The 20,006-nt window shown below is 37.4% G+C and overlaps 2 protein-coding genes across 3 annotated transcripts; one reads left to right on the top strand and one right to left on the bottom strand.

Moving 5' to 3' along the window:
• Positions 1-316: 316 nt before the first annotated feature.
• Positions 317-12,470, top strand: LOC108334414 (isocitrate dehydrogenase [NADP]). 2 transcript variants are annotated; one of them, XM_017570250.2, is made up of 17 exons: positions 317-411; positions 534-644; positions 1,267-1,310; positions 1,398-1,507; positions 2,639-2,676; positions 2,798-2,875; positions 2,969-3,022; positions 3,122-3,223; positions 3,408-3,499; positions 3,596-3,699; positions 3,828-3,896; positions 3,973-4,088; positions 4,208-4,242; positions 4,370-4,512; positions 11,552-11,674; positions 11,761-11,850; positions 12,135-12,470. In XM_017570250.2, exons 2-17 carry the CDS (start codon positions 596-598, stop codon positions 12,151-12,153), a joined length of 1,266 nt encoding a protein of 421 aa, XP_017425739.2. In that variant the 5' UTR covers positions 317-411; positions 534-595; the 3' UTR covers positions 12,154-12,470. The 2 variants fall into 2 exon arrangements, with proteins under 2 accessions (XP_017425739.2, XP_052726831.1); XM_052870871.1 differs by lacking the exon at positions 12,135-12,470 and having other exon boundaries at positions 330-644; positions 11,761-12,058.
• On the bottom strand, positions 12,436-16,068 carry LOC108332539 (serine/threonine-protein kinase RHS3). Its single transcript, XM_017567848.2, has 4 exons — positions 15,766-16,068; positions 15,138-15,220; positions 13,817-14,622; positions 12,436-13,427 (listed from the first exon to the last, which is right to left on the bottom strand). The coding sequence occupies exons 2-4, from the start codon at positions 15,156-15,158 to the stop codon at positions 12,557-12,559; spliced, it is 1,698 nt and encodes a 565-aa protein (XP_017423337.1). The 5' UTR covers positions 15,159-15,220; positions 15,766-16,068; the 3' UTR covers positions 12,436-12,556.
• Between the last annotated feature and the right edge of the window lie 3,938 nt (positions 16,069-20,006).

Here is a 20,006-nt window from a genome sequence, read left to right as displayed (position 1 = left end):
TGTCTACGAGACACGACTTAGTATTTTTTAGTAATTATATTAAAACTGAATCTAAATCCGTAATTTTGAAATTATATTAACTCAGATTTAGAAAAAAAAAACTAATATTATGTTGTGTTATTGAGCATGTTATTTTATAAAAAATTATTTGTGGCCATTTTAATGTTAATTGGAAGAAGAATAAATAACTATATTGTTATAATTTAAAAATTGGAAAACTTAATCGAACATTTATTAATAATAAAATAAATGATAAAATAATTAAGCCTTTTGAAATAATATAAAATTTTAATAACGTATTATTTTGGTCGGAAGTGGATGAAGAGGTGGAAAGAACAAAGGAACCATGATGTCTAGTCTATTATATTAGCAAACCATTCTCACGGATCCTTCATTCAACGTGATTGAACGGTAAGTTCAATGCAATCTAAGCTTACTCTGTTCATTGCGAGGCAGTGATCACGTGTTGATTCACGCCACATATTTTCTTTAAGTCACACAATCACAAACACAACCCAATTTCTCCCTTTCAGTGTGTTTGAATTGTTGATCCTCTCTGAGTTCACACTTTCACCTCAACCAAACTAGCAACAAAATGGGGTTTCAGAAGATAAGAGTTGACAACCCCATCGTCGAAATGGATGGTATGCTATGAATCACTATATGCTTCTCTCACACTTCTCTCGTTATTGTGTTTATGTGATCTTTCTTCCTTTGGGTTCTGACGAATGTTAATAATAGTGTGTGAGTGCTTAGTTCTCTATCGGGGTGAGAAGTTGTGTGCTTTAACCATTTTTTTATCTGGGCTTTCAATTTCAATCTCCCTTTTTCATTTTTTGTTATGCTTCAAGCATTTTTGGGACCTGAGATCATATGGGGGGTCTCTTCCTTTATTAAATTTAATGCCTTTTTCTTGATTGAAACGTTTAATTAGGCAAAGCTAACTATTGAAATAACATGAAAAGCTTGTCTAGAACCATATTAAAATAACACGAAAAGCTTGTCTAGAAGATGGAAAATTAAAGCAAGTTGTGAAATTGAAGCAAAATTATGATAGAAAATATCATACTCAATAATAATTTGAAGTATTTGAATGGAGTGTTTCTGTCTATCTGATTTAGTCACTACTGAATATGCAGTTAAATTGGGGTCTCATCCTCATAGAATGTCTTCGGAATCATAGGATTTTTCCATAGAAGCTTAAAATGTGATTGACTTTCAGTTTCTCGATCTGAATAATCAATTTTTCCTTGTCTTCGCATGTAGGGGATGAAATGACCCGAGTGATTTGGAAAATGATAAAAGATAAGGTAGTTTTATCTTGAGTTATCTTTGGGAATCAAGTAGGTTTATGCTGTATTTTTCTTTATTATATTTTATCTTTATTTTTTTTTCAGCTTATTCTTCCTTATTTGGAGCTGAATATTAAGTATTTTGACCTTGGCCTTCCTCATCGGGATGCCACTGCTGATAGAGTTACCATTGAAAGTGCTGAAGCTACACTCAAGTGTGTGTTCAATCTTGATATTATGTATCATTTTAGAATTTGTTATCAGCCTCTTCTATTGTTTCTTCCATGATTATTATTAGGATAAAACGTGTAATATTGTTTGGTAGATATATTAGATTATTAGATATCTTATATATTTTATCTTTATCATTTATTTTTAGTTAATTTGTTATTATTCTTTATTTATATTTTGGATTTAGTTCATATTTCTTTTATTATAAATAGAGTACTTTATGTATATATCTAACATAAGAGAGATTAATCTCATAGAGAGTTTTCATTATATTCAACACTGTTAAAAGGAAAATACACTGCTGTCTTTTTTTTTCTAGTGCCAAAAATATGATTCAGTGCATAGTCATGCTGACTCTTCACTCATTTAGATTTGATTAAGCTATTCCATTAATCCAGAAATGTTAAATAGATCTTTCATAGCCAAAATTGTGATCAAATTCTGAATATTGTATATAAATGTTTTGCTCAAGTGGTTGAAATGTTGTTTTTCACTCTCTTATGCTTTTATTTAGCAGAGGATAACTGAACTTGGGATTCAGTGCCACCAAGCTAGTGATTGGTTCAACATTGAATCATCTCACTATAAGCTTGAAATTGGTCTCACCTACCTTTAGCCCTTTGACTTGCTCATATAGTCATGTCCCCCTGGTAAACCACTTTAGAGGTTCCTAGTTATATAATTGTGGATATTGGGGCTGTTGGGTTGAGATTTCTCCCTATACCTGGGATGGTATAAAAGGGTGCAATGCTCCATTCCATGGTTGTGGTGTAGCCTAAACTGCCTTTATACTTGATGAAAAAATGTGATTTAAATGGAGATAAGGGCCAACTTTTTATATGCTCAGTTCTGTAAATACGATACTCTACAATAGTCTAGGTTAGAATGGAAAGAAAGAATTCTTGTAGTATAGCAAGAGGATATAGTTTTTAGGGGTATTTGGTTTAGATTGACATATAATCAACTCCAAAAAACATAATTTATGTTTTGATTTTATCATTTTTTGAATTCTGTGGATTAGAGTAGCTTTCCTTTTTGTTTTTCGTTAATTATTAGAGAAACTTGTCTTACACACTGAGGTCTCCTAACATGCCAGGGAAAATTTTTCATTGCAGGTATAATGTAGCAATCAAATGTGCTACTATAACTCCAGGTATTCACAGATGTTCTAAGCTGGAATGATGCATACTTTTTTCCATGTCATGACTTACGGTTATGTAGTAACTTGATATGCATTATGAATGAAATTCACATGCAAAGTTTTTCTGTCATAGATGAAACTCGGGTCAAGGAGTTTAACTTAAAACAAATGTGGAGAAGTCCAAATGGGACGATCCGGAACATTTTAAATGGTAACTAAACTTTCTAATGGTTTTTATATCCTTGCTTTGTTTTCTGAATTTGATCTGACATCTAGGGGAACATTCAATCTTTATGTTCTACAGGTACAGTTTTTAGAGAGCCAATTATATGTAAAAACATCCCTCGTCTTGTTTCAGGTTCATAAAATGCTAAAGATTATTTCATATTTGAAATTTTGAATTTTACTTTATGATTGCAACTTAGCAAATGTTAATTACTATCTCTCTATTGTGTAGGCTGGACAAAGCCAATATGCATTGGAAGGCATGCTTTTGGAGACCAATATCGGGCAACAGATACAATTATAAATGGACCAGGAAAGCTAAAATTGGTGTTTGGTAAATTCACTCTCCAGTCAACTTTTTGTCATGGCTCAAGCAGTTTGGAGATTCAATCTTGATGATGTTGCAAAGTTTCCCAATGAAAACTGAGAGTTTGATTGCTTTCAATTCCTAGTATGAAAGAGCTAGAGAGGCCTACAAAATCAAAGAAATCTTATAGTGTTAAATTGTGTGCTTACAGCTCCTAGTGGAGGTGAAGGAATTAAAGAGCTAGAGGTCTACAACTTTACTGGTGCTGGAGGCATAGCCTTGTCCATGTATAATACTGACGAGGTTTGTATCTGGATGATGCTTTCTTCTTTTTTTATCATTCTTCTCAAATAATATCTTACTGCTTGGATGATAATAATGTATTTGATCTGGAAACAGTCCATTAGAGCTTTTGCTGAGGCTTCAATGAACTTTGCTTACCAGAAGAAATGGCCTCTCTATCTTAGCACTAAAAATACCATTTTAAAGAAATATGATGGAAGGTATGCTGTTATATTTTTGGTTCATCTTTCTTTGTATTTAATTGCTCTTCTGTTCTAAGTGAGATGCTATTGTAGTTGCTGTTAATCAAACCCTCAAGCACCTTTTTAACTCTTTGCTTTTGTAAAAGATTCAAGGACATTTTCCAGGAAGTCTTTGAGGCTCAATGGAGCCACAGGTTCAAAGCTGCAGGGATATGGTTAGTTGAATTGGCAATCATGCTAATTGAAACCTTTATTACAAATAGATTGCTAACTCATATTCTTGATTCTTAGGTATGAACACCGTCTTATTGATGATATGGTTGCTTATGCTCTTAAAAGTGATGGAGGTTATGTATGGGCCTGCAAGAATTATGATGGTGATGTGCAGAGTGATTTCTTAGCTCAAGGTGGATATCCAAATGCTCATGAATTTCACTTAGCTTTTAGTTATTCTTTGTTCTGCTGTTTCTGTTTATGGATGGGCCTAAGTTTCTTGAAATTCATTATAATAATTTCCATTGAACAGGATTTGGTTCTCTTGGCTTGATGACATCAGTGCTGGTATTGCTTTTCTAACCTTTCGTAGCATTTCTCTTTTCTGTTCATTCATACTGTATTTCCTTCTGGCCTTCTTTTTTTCACATTGCATCTCTAGTATGGGTGTTCAAGAAGTTAAATTTGGCGACAGGTTTGCCCGGATGGGAAAACCATTGAAGCAGAGGCAGCCCATGGCACGGTAACTCGTCATTATCGGGTTCATCAGAAAGGTGGTGAAACCAGCACAAACAGTATTGCTTCAATTTTTGCCTGGTCACGAGGTCTTGCACACAGGTAGGGATTGCAATGGAAACTAGTCTGCTTAGTTATTCTTTATGCTAGAATCAGTATAAGTTTATCCTTTTCCATTTGATTTCATATTACTGAAGTAAGGCTGGGTGGTTTAAGAGGCCGTTGTTTGTGGTGTTTAAGGAAAAATGTTTTTTAGTAAAAAAGTATGTCTAAAATTATTTACAATTATTGGTTAAGGTTTTTGAAATGAACGCACAAGTTTGTGGTGCATCTTTTTATAAGTTAAGGGTCTATTTGATTAAATTTCTATGTAAACAAGGATAAGAAAATTAAGGAAAATTGAAACACATTTCTCCATAATCTGAAGTAAATTTCTACAATGATGTTCTTAATTTCTTTTCTTAGAAGTGTTTTGAAGAAGTTTATCTAAAACGATTCTAAAAATTGACCTTGCGAAGTAAAGCTCCAAAATAGGACCCAATGGGTTGGTGTAGTGGTTAGGCACCTTGTGTTCACACATTGTGCAAACAATTCATGTAGTGACCAATCCATATTCAATTGCTAACATGTGAAAAACTGTCAAGTTAGGAACAACCATAGTATCACGACTGGGACCAGTCTCTAGTCAAATGAACTCAAAGAAACCCGTGGTAGGACAGAAAAAAAAGCTCCAAAATAGGATCCGTTCTGTAACTTTATTTATAAGCAGGAACTTTTTGAAATTAAAAATGGTAAAATCCTAATGTTTTGCTCATTAGCTAAATTTATTTTTTGTAAGAGGTAATGTTACGTACCTGAGTACGAGAACTTGCCACTCACACCCTTTCAAACTCCCAAAGGCAATAAACAATGGTATTTGAATGAATAAAACTCTTTATTAACTGGAAATATTGGTATCACAATAAACAACCAATAACTGGGAGCAGGGTCTCCGTCAGTTACCTGAGAGCCTAACCTCTCTTACAAAACTCCTTAATCAAAAAACTGCCTAAACCCTAGGTTCCTCCTTTATTAATACTAATTACTCCTTCCCAAAAAGGTAAAGAATAATAGTAATTATGCCTATTTATTATAATTATCTGGTAAGAATATTTCTATCCTTATTTACTATATTTACTTCTATAATATCCTGAGGTACGTCCTTTGAGATTCCCGCCTATCCTACTGTTGTCAGTTAGAGCGCTCGTTGTTGCTTCCACTCGCTTAGGACGCTCGTCATCGCTCCACTCGCTCGGCCCTCTTTTTCTCTTCCCCCTATCGTTCGGTCATCGTGCTCCCCCCTTTCCACCGTTTGGTCATCGTGCTCCCCACTTTCAACCGTTCGGCCCTCGTGCTCCCCCCTTTCAACCGTTCGGCCACTGTCCTCTACCGTACGGACCCCTTCTCTCTCTCTCCTATATCTTCTTCTCTCGTAAACTCGCCAGCCCCTAACATTACCCACCTCCTGAAGATCAACCTTGCCCTCAAGGTTGAAGTCTGGATATTGATCTCGGATGGTTATGGCATCTTCCCATGTTGCCCCGTCCGGTCCGCCCTCTTGCCATTCGATCAACAATTCCTGCCGTTCGTCCTCTCCTTGTTGCACTGGCCTTTTATCCAGAACTCTGATCGGCCAGGGAGACGGTCCCTCCATCTCCAAGTCTATGGGTAACTCTTTCTCCACACTGTTCTCCCCCACGACCTTCTTTAATTGTGACACATGGAACACTGGTTGTATCCGCGCGGCTTCGGGTAGTTGCAACTTAAATGCCACTTCTCCTATCTGCTGTATGACCTGGAAAGGTCCAAAATACCGAGCGGCTAGTTTAGAATGCAGTGTGGACGGCATCGACGTCTGTCGGTGGGTCTGATCTTTAGATACACCCAATCTCCCACCTCCACATTGGATGGTCTCCTTGCCTTGTCGGCCTGCCTCACCATTAATTCTTGAGCCCTGGCTAGATGGAATTTTAGCTGGTTGAGTGCCTCATCCCTCGTCTGTAACTCCTGGCCGACGACTTCCACTAAGGTTTCCCCCGGAACGAACCGGTGCAGGGAGGGAGGAGACCTCCCATATACTGTTTCAAATGGGGTGCATCTTGCCGACTCTTGATAGCTGGTATTATACCAATATTTCGCCCAGGGTAGTACTATGCTCCATCCCTTTGGTTGTTCTGAGCAGAAGCATCTCAGATAACCCTCCAATACCCTATTCACGACCTCAGTCTGCCCATCGGATTCAGGATGATAGGCGATGCTCATCTTTAGTTGAGTTCCTTGTAATTTAAACAACTCCTTCCAAAAATTACTCAGGAACAGTGGATCCCGGTCACTCACGATAGATATTGGCACCCCATGCAACCGAACAATCTCCTTTACAAACACTTCAGCTACGGTTCGAGCGGAATAGGGATGTTTCAGTGGTATGAAGTGTCCATATTTGCTGAGGCGGTCTACCACTACTAGCACAACATCATACTTGTGGGACTTGGGTAACTTAACGATAAAATCCATGCTTATCTCTTCCCAAATGGCGTTGGGTATGGGTAAAGGTTGCAACAACCCCTGCGGAGAGGATGACAGATATTTATGTTGTTGACATACCAGGCAGCTTGCAACGAAGTCAGTTACGGCTTTCTTCATTCCTACCCAATAAAGAGATTGCGCCACCTTGCGATAAGTCCGATATACCCCTGAGTGTCCTCCTGTTTGCGTGGTATGAAACTCGGCTATCAACTTGGGCACCCAGGCCGATCGGGCAGACAGCACAAGCCTCCCCTTATAGTGTAACCTCTCGTGTTCCAGAGTGAACGAGGGATGTGAGTTGGGGTCTTTTCTCAAATCTTCTATCACCTTCTTTAACTCTTCATCTGCCTCAACTTCTTCCAGAATCTCTCCGAAGTCTTGCCAGTAAGGTCGGGCCACAACCCTCAATTCCTTTTCTTCCTACGGATCATCCTCTTCCTTCCGTGATAGGGCGTCTGCTACCTTGTTGGTGACACCTGATTTGTACACAATTTCAAAGTCATAACCCAGGAGCTTCGCAATCCAATTCTGTTGATTCTGAGTGGTGATGCGCTGCTCCAAAAGGTACTTCAGGCTCCTTTGATCGGTGTGAACCACAAACCGTTGTCCCAAGAGGTAGGGCCTCCAGTGTTGTATGGCTAAAACCAACGCCATTAATTCCTTCTCATATATCGATTTACTCAGTGACCCCTCGGATAACGCTTTACTAAAGAAAGCTATGGGTTTCTTTCCTTGCATGAGTACCGCTCCTACCCCCTTCTCGATGCATCACACTCAATGTGGAAAGGCTGGTCAAAATTAGGTAGAACCAGCACTGGTGCAGTAGTAATGGCCTTCTTTAACCTTGACATAGCTTCCTTTGCTTGCTCCGTCCATGTAAACTGCCCCTTTTTAAGAAGGTCGGTCAAGGGTTTGGCAATCTTCCCATAATCCTTCACAAACCTCCTATAGTATCCTGTCAGACCCAGAAATCCCCTCAAGGCCTTCACCGTCTTAGGTTTTTCCCAGTCTATCACGGCCCTTACTTTGTCTTCGTCCATTTCTACACCCCTCGCGGATATCCGATGACCCAAATAGCCTATTTGAGTTTTGCCGAACTCACATTTCTTTCTGTTGGCCACCCACCTATTGGCCACGAGTTCCCTTAGCACCGTCCCCACATGCTCTAAGTGCTCCTCCCAGGATCGGCTATACACCAATATATCATCAAAGAATACCAGTACGAATTTCCGCAGGTAAGGCTGCATCAGGCTATTCATTGCACTCTGGAATGTGGCTGGTGCGTTGGTGAGGCCGAACGGCATCACCATGAATTCGTAGTGACCCTGGTGCGTCCGGAAGGCCGTTTTCTCTATGTCTCCATCTCCCATTCGGATCTGGTGGTATCCTGACTTCAAATCCACCTTCGAAAAATATTTGGCCCCTCTCAGTTCGTCTAGCAATTCCTCTATCAGTGGGATAGGGAATTTATTGGGTACCGTGGCTCGGTTAAGGGCCCTATAATCCACACAAAACCTCCAGCTGCCATCCTTCTTCTTCACTAATATTACCGGACTCGAATATGGACTATTGCTCGACCTTATGACACCCGTTTTTAGCATTTCGGCCACCTGTTTCTCAATATCCCCCTTCATCACATGGGGGTAACGGTACGGCCTTACATTCACGGGATCCGTACCCTCTTTTAATGGAATTTGATGAACCATGCCCCTATCTGGCGGTAGTCCGCTCGGTTCGTGAAATACGCTCGCGTGCTGATCCAAAATTTGATTCATGTCATGCGTCTGCTTCTTTGTCATCTTCGGACCGAACGGTCCTTCTCCCTGATCGTACGGTTTTCTTTCCTCGTCCTTTTCTGACTCCTCAAGCTCCCACACCAGCAACCAGGCCTCTACTTCTTTCATTTTGAACAATGCTTCGGGTTCCACAATCTCCGAGTTAAAGTAGGATCTCCTTTAATGGTCACGTTCCTCCCTGCTTGACCGAACACCATGGTTAGCTTGCCCCAGTTTAATGTTACTTCTCCCAGCTTAGCCAGCCATTCTACCCCCAGTATCACGTCAACTCCGCCCAGTTCAAACAGGTGGAACCGTTCGGTGATCACCGCCTCTCCCATGCAAATCATTACTTTTTCACAACACCCCCTCGTCTCCTTTCTCTGCCCATCTCCCAAACTCACCCTATAGGGTGGTGTGTCTACTACGGTTAATGCCAGTTCCTCTACCAATTCTTTTCTTATGAAGTTGTGGCTGGCGCCACTGTCAATCAAAATCAGTACCTGTTTCGTTCCTATCTGTCCATGCAATTTCATCGTTCTGGGCTGGGTGAGCCCTCCTGCCGAGAATGCCGATAGCTCCATTTGGTCGAGTTCGGTCTCAGCTTCTTCTTCCCCGCTTGATTCCTCGTCTTCTGCCAGTATCAACATCCGAAGACTCCTTTCCGAACAACGATGGCCTGGACCGAACGGTCCCCCACACCTGAAACACCTCCCTTCTTCCCTTCGTTTGACATATTCAGCGTACGGTAAATCCCGCACGTTCCTTCCTTGATTGTTTGAGAACGTTCGTTCTCCTTCTCTCCTCGGGATCCCTTCCTTCCCTCCTGTCCGCCCCCTCTCTGCGATTCCCGTTCGGTTCTAATTATGCCGACTGGGGTCCGTCCTCATTACTGAACCGCTCGGTTTTCCCCACGTCTGGCTCTTGCTTATGATTCCTCCTCCAGCCTTTGTGCCCCCTTGGAACTCTTCCACGTCCTTTGCTAGTCTCATTACGTCCATCAATTCCCTCGGGTCAAGCAATCTGAGTTGATTACGGATCCCCTCCTGCAATCCTGCCATGAAGTATCCCATCAGCTGTGCATCAGGTATTTTTTCTGCTTGGCCGACCAACGCTTCGAATTCTTGGATGTATTCTTCCACGGTCCCTGATTGTTTACAGGCCGCCAGTCTCTTGAAGACCGTTCCCCGGCTTCTGCCTCCGAAACAGATCACCAACGACTTCTTTAATCCGGTCCACGAGCGGTTCCTGGTCTTCTCCCTCCAAAACCTGAACCAGTGTCCCACGATTCCCTCCATGCTGATGTAGGCTAGGCTCAGCTTTTCTTCCTCCGGCACTCCTTGCAATTCAAAGAATTTGTCCGCTCTATAGATCCAATTCAAAGGATCGCTGCCTTCGAAGATGGGTAAGTCTACCCTTCTCCTCCAATACGGTTGCTCCTCTCGGTGTCCACCCTCTAGCCCGCTGCCATCTCTCTCGTCCTCCTCATTCCTTCTCCCGTTAACAGACCCCTGACTTCCATCAGGATTTCCCTCATGTCGTCGACCTCGCTCTCCCATCACCTTCACCAGTTCCTGGACTGCTGCCTCCAGTCCTCCCATGGAGATTTCTATGACCTCCAATCTTCCTTCGACAACATTCACTCTTCCCTCCATGATGTCTTTCACTCGTCTCTATTAGGATCCGGCAGGTCGGACCAATTGTTACGTACTTGAGTACGAGAACTTGCCACTCACACCCTTTCAAACTCCCAAAGGCAATAAACAATGGTATTTGAATGAATAAAACTCTTTATTAACTGGAAATATTGGTATCACAATAAACAACCAATAACTGGGAGCAGGGTCTCCGTCAGTTACCTGAGAGCCTAACCTCTCTTACAAAACTCCTTAATCAAAAAACTGCCTAAACCCTAGGTTCCTCCTTTATTAATACTAATTACTCCTTCCCAAAAAGGTAAAGAATAATAGTAATTATGCCTATTTATTATAATTATCTGGTAAGAATATTTCTATCCTTATTTACTATATTTACTTCTATAATATCCTGAGGTACGTCCTTTGAGATTCCCGCCTATCCTACTGTTGTCAGTTAGAGCGCTCGTTGTTGCTTCCACTCGCTTAGGACGCTCGTCATCGCTCCACTCGCTCAACCCTCTTTTTCTCTTCCCCCTATCGTTCGGTCATCGTGCTCCCCCCTTTCCACCGTTCGGTCATCGTGCTCCCCACTTTCAACCGTTCGGCCCTCGTGCTCCCCCCTTTCAACCGTTCGGCCACTGTCCTCTACCGTACGGACCCCTTCTCTCTCTCTCCTATATCTTCTTCTCTCGTAAACTCGCCAGCCCCTAACAGGTAACGTGTGAGGCATCCTATCTAGGTTGACACCAGAGTCTCTAACAATCACATGCAACACAAACTGGCATTAATAATAAAAGATAAGTACAAAACTTGGGGTTAAAAACCAAACCCAAGGACAAAAGTCAAGAGAACCTATAGGATGGAAGACTCAACCTATTCCGGGAAAAGTTTTCCCGGATAAAAGACACACCAAATTAGTCCTTGAATCTTGGAACCATGAGGGGTGAGTCTATCTGCACAAATATTGTCTTGACGGATATGTGAGAGTAGTGTATCTAAACTTAATTTTACTAGTATACGTTGTATCTTCTTGAAAGGAAAAAACAGAGTACTACATGAAGATAGCATGAGCACTTTCTATTAAAAGCTTATCCATATATATAGAAAAAATAGGAAAAAATATGTTTTTCCTAAGCTTATTCAAATGCACGATGACTTTTACAGGGCAAAGTTGGATGGAAATGCTAGACTGTTGGAGTTTACGGAGAAACTGGAAGCAGCTTGCATTGGAACTGTTGAATTGGGAAAGATGACAAAGGATCTTGCGCTTCTTGTTCATGGACCTAAGTAATTTCTGGCACTCGAATTGGTCTTTCAAATTTTTTCTTTTAATGCTTAACAGATTAAAACTTTGTCTTTTATCTAATGTGTAGGGTTTCTAGATCCCATTATTTGAATACTGAAGAGTTCATTGATGCTGTAGCTGAGGAGCTGCGAACAAGATTATCTTCACAATCGAAGATGTAAAGTTCAAGATGAATGTATCCATTATATGTTCTCCATTTCCTTAATTTTTCTTTTTCTTTCTTGAAGGAGGGAATTCCATTGCTTCTCAGTTAAACATTTTAGAGTATATAACATTCTGAAAACTGAATTTTGTAAACAGTAGTGCTACTTTGAAATACCTTATGACAATATTGAAGAAAATAAAAAAAAACAATAAGGGAAAAATAACTTTCTTGAACGAATTTACATGCCTTGTGTTTTACAATGTATATTTCTCAGAAATGTCTTCAATTTTCTGTAGGGAAAGAAGGTGGAGGTGACAATTTGTAGAGTGTATTCCTGTCAAACTGTGTTTTTAACCAAATATATGACTTGTACTAAAAATACTCCAAATCTGAGATCACCAAACTTACATTTTGCTTGAGCCAACAGAACTCTATATTTGAAGAACTCATCTCGTGTACCATAAACATCTTGTCATTGTCAAAACATATTCTGAACACTGAATTTTGCAAGCAGTGCTACTCTGGAAGTCCTTACAACAATATTAAAGACATTTTCAAGAAAATGGGGGGAAAAGAATGTTTTTGAACAAATTTACATGTTTGTTTACATTGTATGTTTCTTATAGAAGTCTTCAATTTTCTTGGGGAAGAGAGGTGACACTTTGTACAGTATATTCTTGTCAAAGAAGTGTGTTATATCCATATAAAACTTTTACTGCTAAAAATACTCAAAATCTACGTAAGAATCACTAGCATTATGGTTGTGTTTATCATTAGCAATATCTGCCATCTTCTTGTCCACCGGGGGTGGTGTGTCTTTGCTGGCATACTTGGTGAAGTCTATAGCATCTGGTATGTGGGGAGGTGTGGCACTTCTGACTAGAGCCCAGTTCATTCCCTCAAAAAATGGGTGCTGTTTTATCTCCGTAGCTCCTCTTTTATATGCAATTCTCTTCTGAGGCTCTTTCACAAGCAATCCCCTAATAAGGTCACGAGCCACTGAACTGACCTGAGGAGTTTCTGGGAACCTAAGTGGTTGTCCAACAACATTAAAAAGTGTGGCTTTATACCCTGCACCCTTGAAAGGGGTTGATCCATGCAACAGCTCATACAAGAAGATTCCAAAAGTCCACCAATCTACTGCACTACCATGACCCTCTCCTTTGATAATCTCAGGAGCAAGATACTCATGTGTTCCTACAAATGACATTGATCTCACATTGGTAGGTTCTGCCATCAGTTCAGGAAGGCGTGCTCCACCAACCAATAGGCCAAAATCCGACTTTGCCTTGCGGTTCTTCTTTGAAGGTAAAATGCGCGGAAAAAAACTAGATGCTTGAGTTGTGCTTGCTTGGTCATCACTTAGTACGCCACTGGAGTCACTGTTGCCACCACTATTGTTGCTTGCATGGGCAGATGAAGATTTGACTAGTGTAGGACTGACGGAGCAGCGAAGGGATAAGTCAAAATCTGAGAGCATGATGTGCCCCTCATCTCTCACTAGAAGATTTTCTGGTTTTAAGTCTCTGTATACAATGCCAAGCATGTGCAGGTACTCCAGAGCTAGCAAAACCTCTGAGGCATAAAACCTATCACAAGATTTTTAAGCATATAAGTACTGAAGTTGATCTACAAACTGAAATCAGATGGTTAACACAAGTCCCTGCTGATGGCAAAATGATATAAACATGAAATACTAATGAGTGCCCAGCCTTGGATAAGGTAATGAAATAAAAAGAAAAAATCTTTTTTATAAAATAAATTAATTTATGCTCAAGAGTTTTTATAAAAATCAAGAGTAATTACAGGAGTTTTTATTAATTAACTCATTAATGAGATACTTCAAAATTGATTTCCATTTCTTTTCTTCTAAAACTGTCAAGAAGAAACTTGTACAAGATATTGCAATACTGTTTATCAATTGCATACAAGGTTTTCAATATGAATTATGATTAGAAGACGGTGAGGTTTAACTAACCTGGCAGCTTCTTCAGAGAAGCACTTGTTAGGTTGCTTCTGTCGAAGAGTATGAAGATCACCTCCACTACAAAACTCCATCACTAGACAGTAAAACTTCTCAGTTTCAAAGTAAGAATACAAAGTTGGGAGAAAGGGGTGGTCAAGGAGTCCAAGAATCTCCCTTTCTGTCTGTGCCCTCAGAAGCTTATTTCTGCTTATGAGTGCTGCCTTGTCCATTACTTTCATGGCAAAGTAGGTCTTGGTCCCTTTGAGATCCACAAGGTACACACTCCCAATGTCTCCATAACCAATGCGCTTGAGAAGCCTGAAGTGGCTGAGATTGAGAGGGCCGCACTTTGAAATCATGTTGATAGCTTCCCACCTCACATCACCCCCAGTATGTGGCCTAATGGGTGCACTTGTGCTCTCTAAGCTGTTACTGCGAGAACCAGTACTCCCATGATGCGAGGTCTTTCCATGTGGGGTTGACACAGACACTGTCTTTGAATGATGATGATCAGGGTTTTGACCAGGCTTTTTTGTTGTGCTTGGACTTTGGTGTTGTTGAGGGCTGAAGTCAGAGATATTCCTGTTTGGTGGAATTAGCCTCTGGGGTCTTGATTTACCTTCCAACTTTGCATTATCAGATTTTGAAACTTGGTCCAATTGTCCAGTTTCCCTTCCTGAAGTGTGGACATTTGCTGCTCTGAAGGTCTCTTTTTCTGCTTGGTTCACATTATTGGGATGACTTGGTGAGTTCTTTCCTGACTTTGCACAACTGCTATGAACACTAGGGTGTGCCTCTTCTGACACATTGTGTCTCATCTGTGTTTATGAATGAACCAGAAGTTTTGGTTAATTCTCACTCAGTTTTGTCAGGCTCTTTTTTTTCTCCAAAAGTGGATGCATCCAAGGTTATAAATTGGGTCAAAGATTCATTTTGTGCTTTGAAATTATATTTCACATGAGACTTTTCCGGAGAGAAAAATAGAAAAAAACAAAACTGTTGGTTAAAATCAATTTGTGCATACATTGATTTATAGAAGTTATCGTGTCTTTAAATTTTTATTTTTTATTTTATGCTTAAGTTAATTTTGTTTTTAAAATTACTTTCTTTTTTCTTCTTACATTTTACTCCCTTGAAGTTTTCACATATGTTAGTGCATACCCACTGCATAAATTTAAAAAAGCTGTGATGACAATTGCCATAAAAATACTCAAAAAAAGGACTTTTGTGAAGAAGTATAGAAATGTTGTGGCCAATACCATTTTTAAAACCTTGAATGCACTGATTGCATTTTGTGGTCAATTATGGGGATGCATAGAGATGAAACTCTTACCTCAGGTGGTAAATCAGGCATCTTGACTGGATTTGATCTTATCAAAAGGCAACACAATAATAACCCTTCAAGAGGAAGAACTCCTGAAAAGAGAGAGAGAAATAAGAAAACTCATGCAAATCAGTTATACAGAGATGTAACATGGACTGTTGAAACAAATCTAAATGGTATAAAAATTCAAACAAAACTCCACCTAATATAAGAAACTAGTTGTTGGTCTTTCCATAATTTAAGAAACTAAAAGTACTCAATTCCTGCCACTACCTTGATTCTGAAACTATGTAACCACTCAAATAATTGTGTTTGTGAGAGAATATACATATAAGTTAATAGGGAAGTTGTTGAACATGCACGATGCCATGATAGAAACGTCAAAAGAATAAAGAACGAAAAACTAAATTCATGGCATCCACGTAATGAAATGTGATGCAGATCATAGGACATGGTGACCATTCTCAAAGTCAGAAAGCAAGAATAATAATAATAATAACTATTATATTTTTTAGTGATGAGAAACCAAATCATCATCATTATTAATACTAATCACAGAGGCACATGAACAAACAATTATGGCACATACATTGAAGATTGATTATCCATGAGAAAAGAGATTTGGGGGAAATAAAACCTGAAAGTCAGAAATGGCATGAATGCTGATAACTCCCTCTGGTTACCTAAGAGCTACAACATGAGCAACAAAGTTTCAGATGCATTGAAAAATGAATCTAACAGTTTTAACCCTTTGAAGAAGAAGAGAGAAAAATGATTGGGGGAAAAGGTGAAGGTGGTTGGTTTAGACAGGAAATGACATGAGGGTGTTGAAAATGAGCTGGTTGTTGATTGGAGCACCACCCATCATCAAAAACACTAGGGTATCTTGAGAGGAAATTGTGGAAGAAAAGGTAGAAGATAGCAATACAACCAGAATTAGGAAAAAATCAACATTTATATATAGAAAATTGGCAAATCAAAACTATATGAAAATCAATGTGATTTTGGAAAAGAATGGATAGGCGTCATATTCTCTGTGAAATGGAAATGGCGGTTTAACTGCCTACTCCTATAGTGTCCATAAATTAACATCACCATATAACATTTTGTTGTCATCACCATTGCATAGCTTCCACATAACAGTATTGTATTTTCATTCTCTTCTCACATGGGAAAAGGAATAATTTTGTGTTGTTCAACATTATAGTTTGTATGGTGTACTAATATTTTTTTAAATCCTCTTATAATATTTTTTTCTACTAATCTTCCTGTGTTTTGTATCATAAATTTAGTATATTCTTAAGATATGAAATGCATATACTTTGATATTTTATTTTTTACAAATTACAAAGATTTGTAGTCATATTATCGAAATATATAATCTTACTCCTATTATATTAATTCCTTAGTGTATATGGAGGCTCCAAAACTTCAAGTTTATCTTTGTTAGTTAATGTGATTATGTATATTAAATGTCATGGAGTTAAGGTTGATTTGTATGTTATTCAACCTACATGAGTGGTTTCTTTTATAATTAAGAGTTAAAGGGCTATGTTATAACTTTACTCATATCAATTTATTGAAAGGCACATATTTCTTTTTACACATTCATTCCTAGTTGCAGGAAAAATGTAAATTATTTATACATAAGAAACATTTTAGATGGTACACCATAAATTATTTACAATTCAAAATTAAAAATATATTTCAGATTTTATGATTTGAAAATATTTTAAAACGTATTTGAAATATGTTTAAAGATTCGAAAATATATTTTGAATTATTCAGTACATGAATATATTATCATGAATATATTATGAATTAGTACATATATAATTATGAATTGCATAATCTAAAATATATTTTTAATTTAAAAACATTTTATATTGTAGTTAAGAAACTTTTGAATTGGAACATATTTTGAATCTGGAAATGTATTACAAATCACGTAGTCCAATTTACTTTTAATTCTAGAACTATATTTTTTTATTGTAGAATCTAAAACATTTTAACCCTATAAAATAGTAAAGGTACATGAAGAAGAAGAAAAATGAAAATGAGGAAGAAATAAGCCATACAATTACAAATTTTTTCTTGTGTTTCTTTTAGAATGGTCAAAGGGCAAAATTAAAAATGTATTCATGATAGATTTTTTTTTAATTATTTATGTGCTTCATAATTAACTATCATCCATACATTTCCAATCTTATTAGTAAAATGTCACCTCACATGTATGCATAGCTGCAGAGTTTATATATATATATATATATATTTAAACCCTTTAGTTGTCCCTATTCATGTGGGTTTTTTCCAGTTTGATCCCCTTCTTATTAGAATTCCCAATTGAGTCATTATAAGTGCTAATTTGAATCAATTGAGCCACTGTCGTTAAATTTAGTTAACGGGTTAAGTTTTTGCACAGGTGGAAGATTGATGTGTCAAATTTTTAGCAACTTTTTAAATTTTAATAATATAAATTTATGAAATGGGATTTAGGGTTCATAGAAGAGGAAGAAGAAGCTACAGGTGACAAAGAAGATGAAAGTAAATCTATCATTAAATGGACATGGATGACCAAAAGAACCTCATGAATCTAGGAAATTTAGAGCTGGAAAGGAACACGCGGTTGGAGAATCTTATTGCCAGAGGAAGAAAGGAGATTGATATCTGAGAAGAATCTAATAGACTTAGACTTTGCTGATATTCCCAGTAAAAACCCAACCCAGAAAAACCCAAACAGCATCCAGAGCACCACCGTGAATCTCCTCGCGCGATCTCCTTCTTTCACCTGTAATTCCCAAAATCCAGAAAACGCAAAAAAAAAAAAAACAAAGCGCCACTCTCCCTAAAATCGCGAGTCTTCTCCTCCATCACCGCCGCACAACCCAGAATCGCATCAGCCTACATCACGCCACCTTCACTTGCAAATCCAGAAAAGCCAGAAGCGTCGTAACCACCAAGAACTTCTTCTCCATAGATCGTGACGCAAACCCTACAAGAAACCACTTCTCAGAATCGTGCCACCGCTTCCTTGTTCTTCCTCCTCCAGAGATTTCGAAACCTACAACGAAAGCAAAGAACCAGAATAGATTCCTTAGTGTGACCCAGTAGCAATGTCGCGCCATCAGCAGGAACAATTTTCCCCAATTTGCTGAAATGCAATTGGGGTGGATTTGATCAACAACCACTTCTCAGATCTACAACCACTTAATCTCCATCCCTTCGTCTGATCTACAACCACTTCTCAAATTTTTAATCTCATTCAATTTGATTGAACCCTAAATCCCATTTTATAAATCCTAATATTATATTATTACATTTTACCAAAATTCCACGCAGGCCTAAACCATGCCACGTTTCAACTCTCATCATGCCACGTCTTAAAAATTTAACACATCAATCTTCCACCTGTGCAAAAACTTAACTCCGTTAACTAAATTTAACGACAGAGACTCAATTGATGCAAATTAACACTTATAAGGACTCAAGGGATTCTAATAAGAAGGGGATGAAATTGAGAAAAACCTGACAACTAAAGGGTTTAAACACCTCTATATATATATATATATATATATATATATATATATATATAAATACTTCCAGAATTGACTAACTGTTTTTCTTTTTCAAGTTGAAAGCTATATAAGCGATGATAACTGTTTTTAAATTTTGGAAAGTTTCATACAACTTTTCTTTAGAGTATGGGTTCTTGAAAAGATATAAAGTATTATTTGTTTAACTAATTATTTTTAAATTATTAAAAATTAAAATAATATATAATAATCATTGAAGGCATTACATTAAAAAACGTATTAAACTATTGAAGGTATTTGATATTTTGATGGATTGTTATATTTAAATAAAAAAAACATGTGATTACGTTCTCAATTAGAGTCCCTAAAATCATATTGGTTATAATTACGTTAATTAATATAATGTACTTTAATGAATTAAATTTATAAAAGTCAATTGGATTTCTTTATTTTTTTTATATTGTACAAAAATTTAGTATATTTTTACAATTTTGTAAATTATTTACACTATAATGTATTGTTACTATTATAGATATGAAACTAATTTGCTCTTCATATGGCTTTAAAACAATTTAAGTACAAAGTTATTAAAATAAATCAAATTATTAAACCATAAAGGGTTTTGGTTTCATATTTTGTATTTATTTTTTTTTATTTTAATAAATTGTGTGGTTTCATATTTTGTATTTTAATATTTTGTATTTTTTTTTATTTTAATATATGTTTGTCATCCATAAACTTTTGAATATTATGTCAACATAGTTATGTTTAACATAACTTATTTACAAACTTATTACATGCAAAGATTGTACATCAAATTTGATCAAAACCATATTGGGATACATCTTAATAATATAGAATACAACTAAAATTATAAAAGACAGAATACAACTTATCCGTTTTCTACATTTAAAAATTTAAAATTTTAATATTTTAAAATCCTAAGAGACTAAAACGTAACAAAAACATGATATCTTCTAAAATTACCATTATATCCTCTACATAGTTATTTTTTCCTTGTCTCTCTCGCCTCCCTTTACTTAGGCTTTTAAACTTTGATATTGTTAGGAGTCTCATATCGACTAAAGATAACACTAATTTATAATATATAAGTAGGTGCAAACCTCACCTTATAAACCAATTTTGTGAGGTTGAATTAAACTTAAAATTTACTTCTTAACATGGTATCAGAGCTAAGTTATAACATATCATAGCAAGATTTATGTAGACATATTGTTTTACCCGCTATCGAATCTCCACTCCTTAACAAATATGATAGAAAAAATGTATATTTATATCTATATATAGTTTTTTTATCATCATAGTCTTAACACATTGTTTCTTT

This window comes from Vigna angularis, chromosome 11 (genome assembly GCF_016808095.1).
Source record: "Vigna angularis cultivar LongXiaoDou No.4 chromosome 11, ASM1680809v1, whole genome shotgun sequence".
NCBI lineage: Eukaryota > Viridiplantae > Streptophyta > Magnoliopsida > Fabales > Fabaceae > Vigna > Vigna angularis.
The sequence above is the reverse complement of the archived record's forward strand: the minus strand, read 5'-3'. Positions and strand labels throughout refer to the sequence as shown.

Coding starts and splice junctions, on each gene's coding strand:
- LOC108334414 (XM_017570250.2), top strand. CDS start 596: ATGGGGTTTCAGAAGATAAGAGTTGACAACCCCATCGTCGAAATGGAT. Junction 645..1,266: donor CCCCATCGTCGAAATGGATG/GTATGCTATGAA, acceptor CTTCGCATGTAG/GGGATGAAATGACCCGAGTG. Junction 3,897..3,972: donor TTCAAAGCTGCAGGGATATG/GTTAGTTGAATT, acceptor CTTGATTCTTAG/GTATGAACACCGTCTTATTG.
- LOC108332539 (XM_017567848.2), bottom strand. CDS start 15,158: ATGCCTGATTTACCACCTGAG. Junction 14,623..15,137: donor TGCCTGATTTACCACCTGAG/GTAAGAGTTTCA, acceptor TCATAAACACAG/ATGAGACACAATGTGTCAGA. Junction 13,428..13,816: donor TTCTCTGAAGAAGCTGCCAG/GTTAGTTAAACC, acceptor ATCTTGTGATAG/GTTTTATGCCTCAGAGGTTT.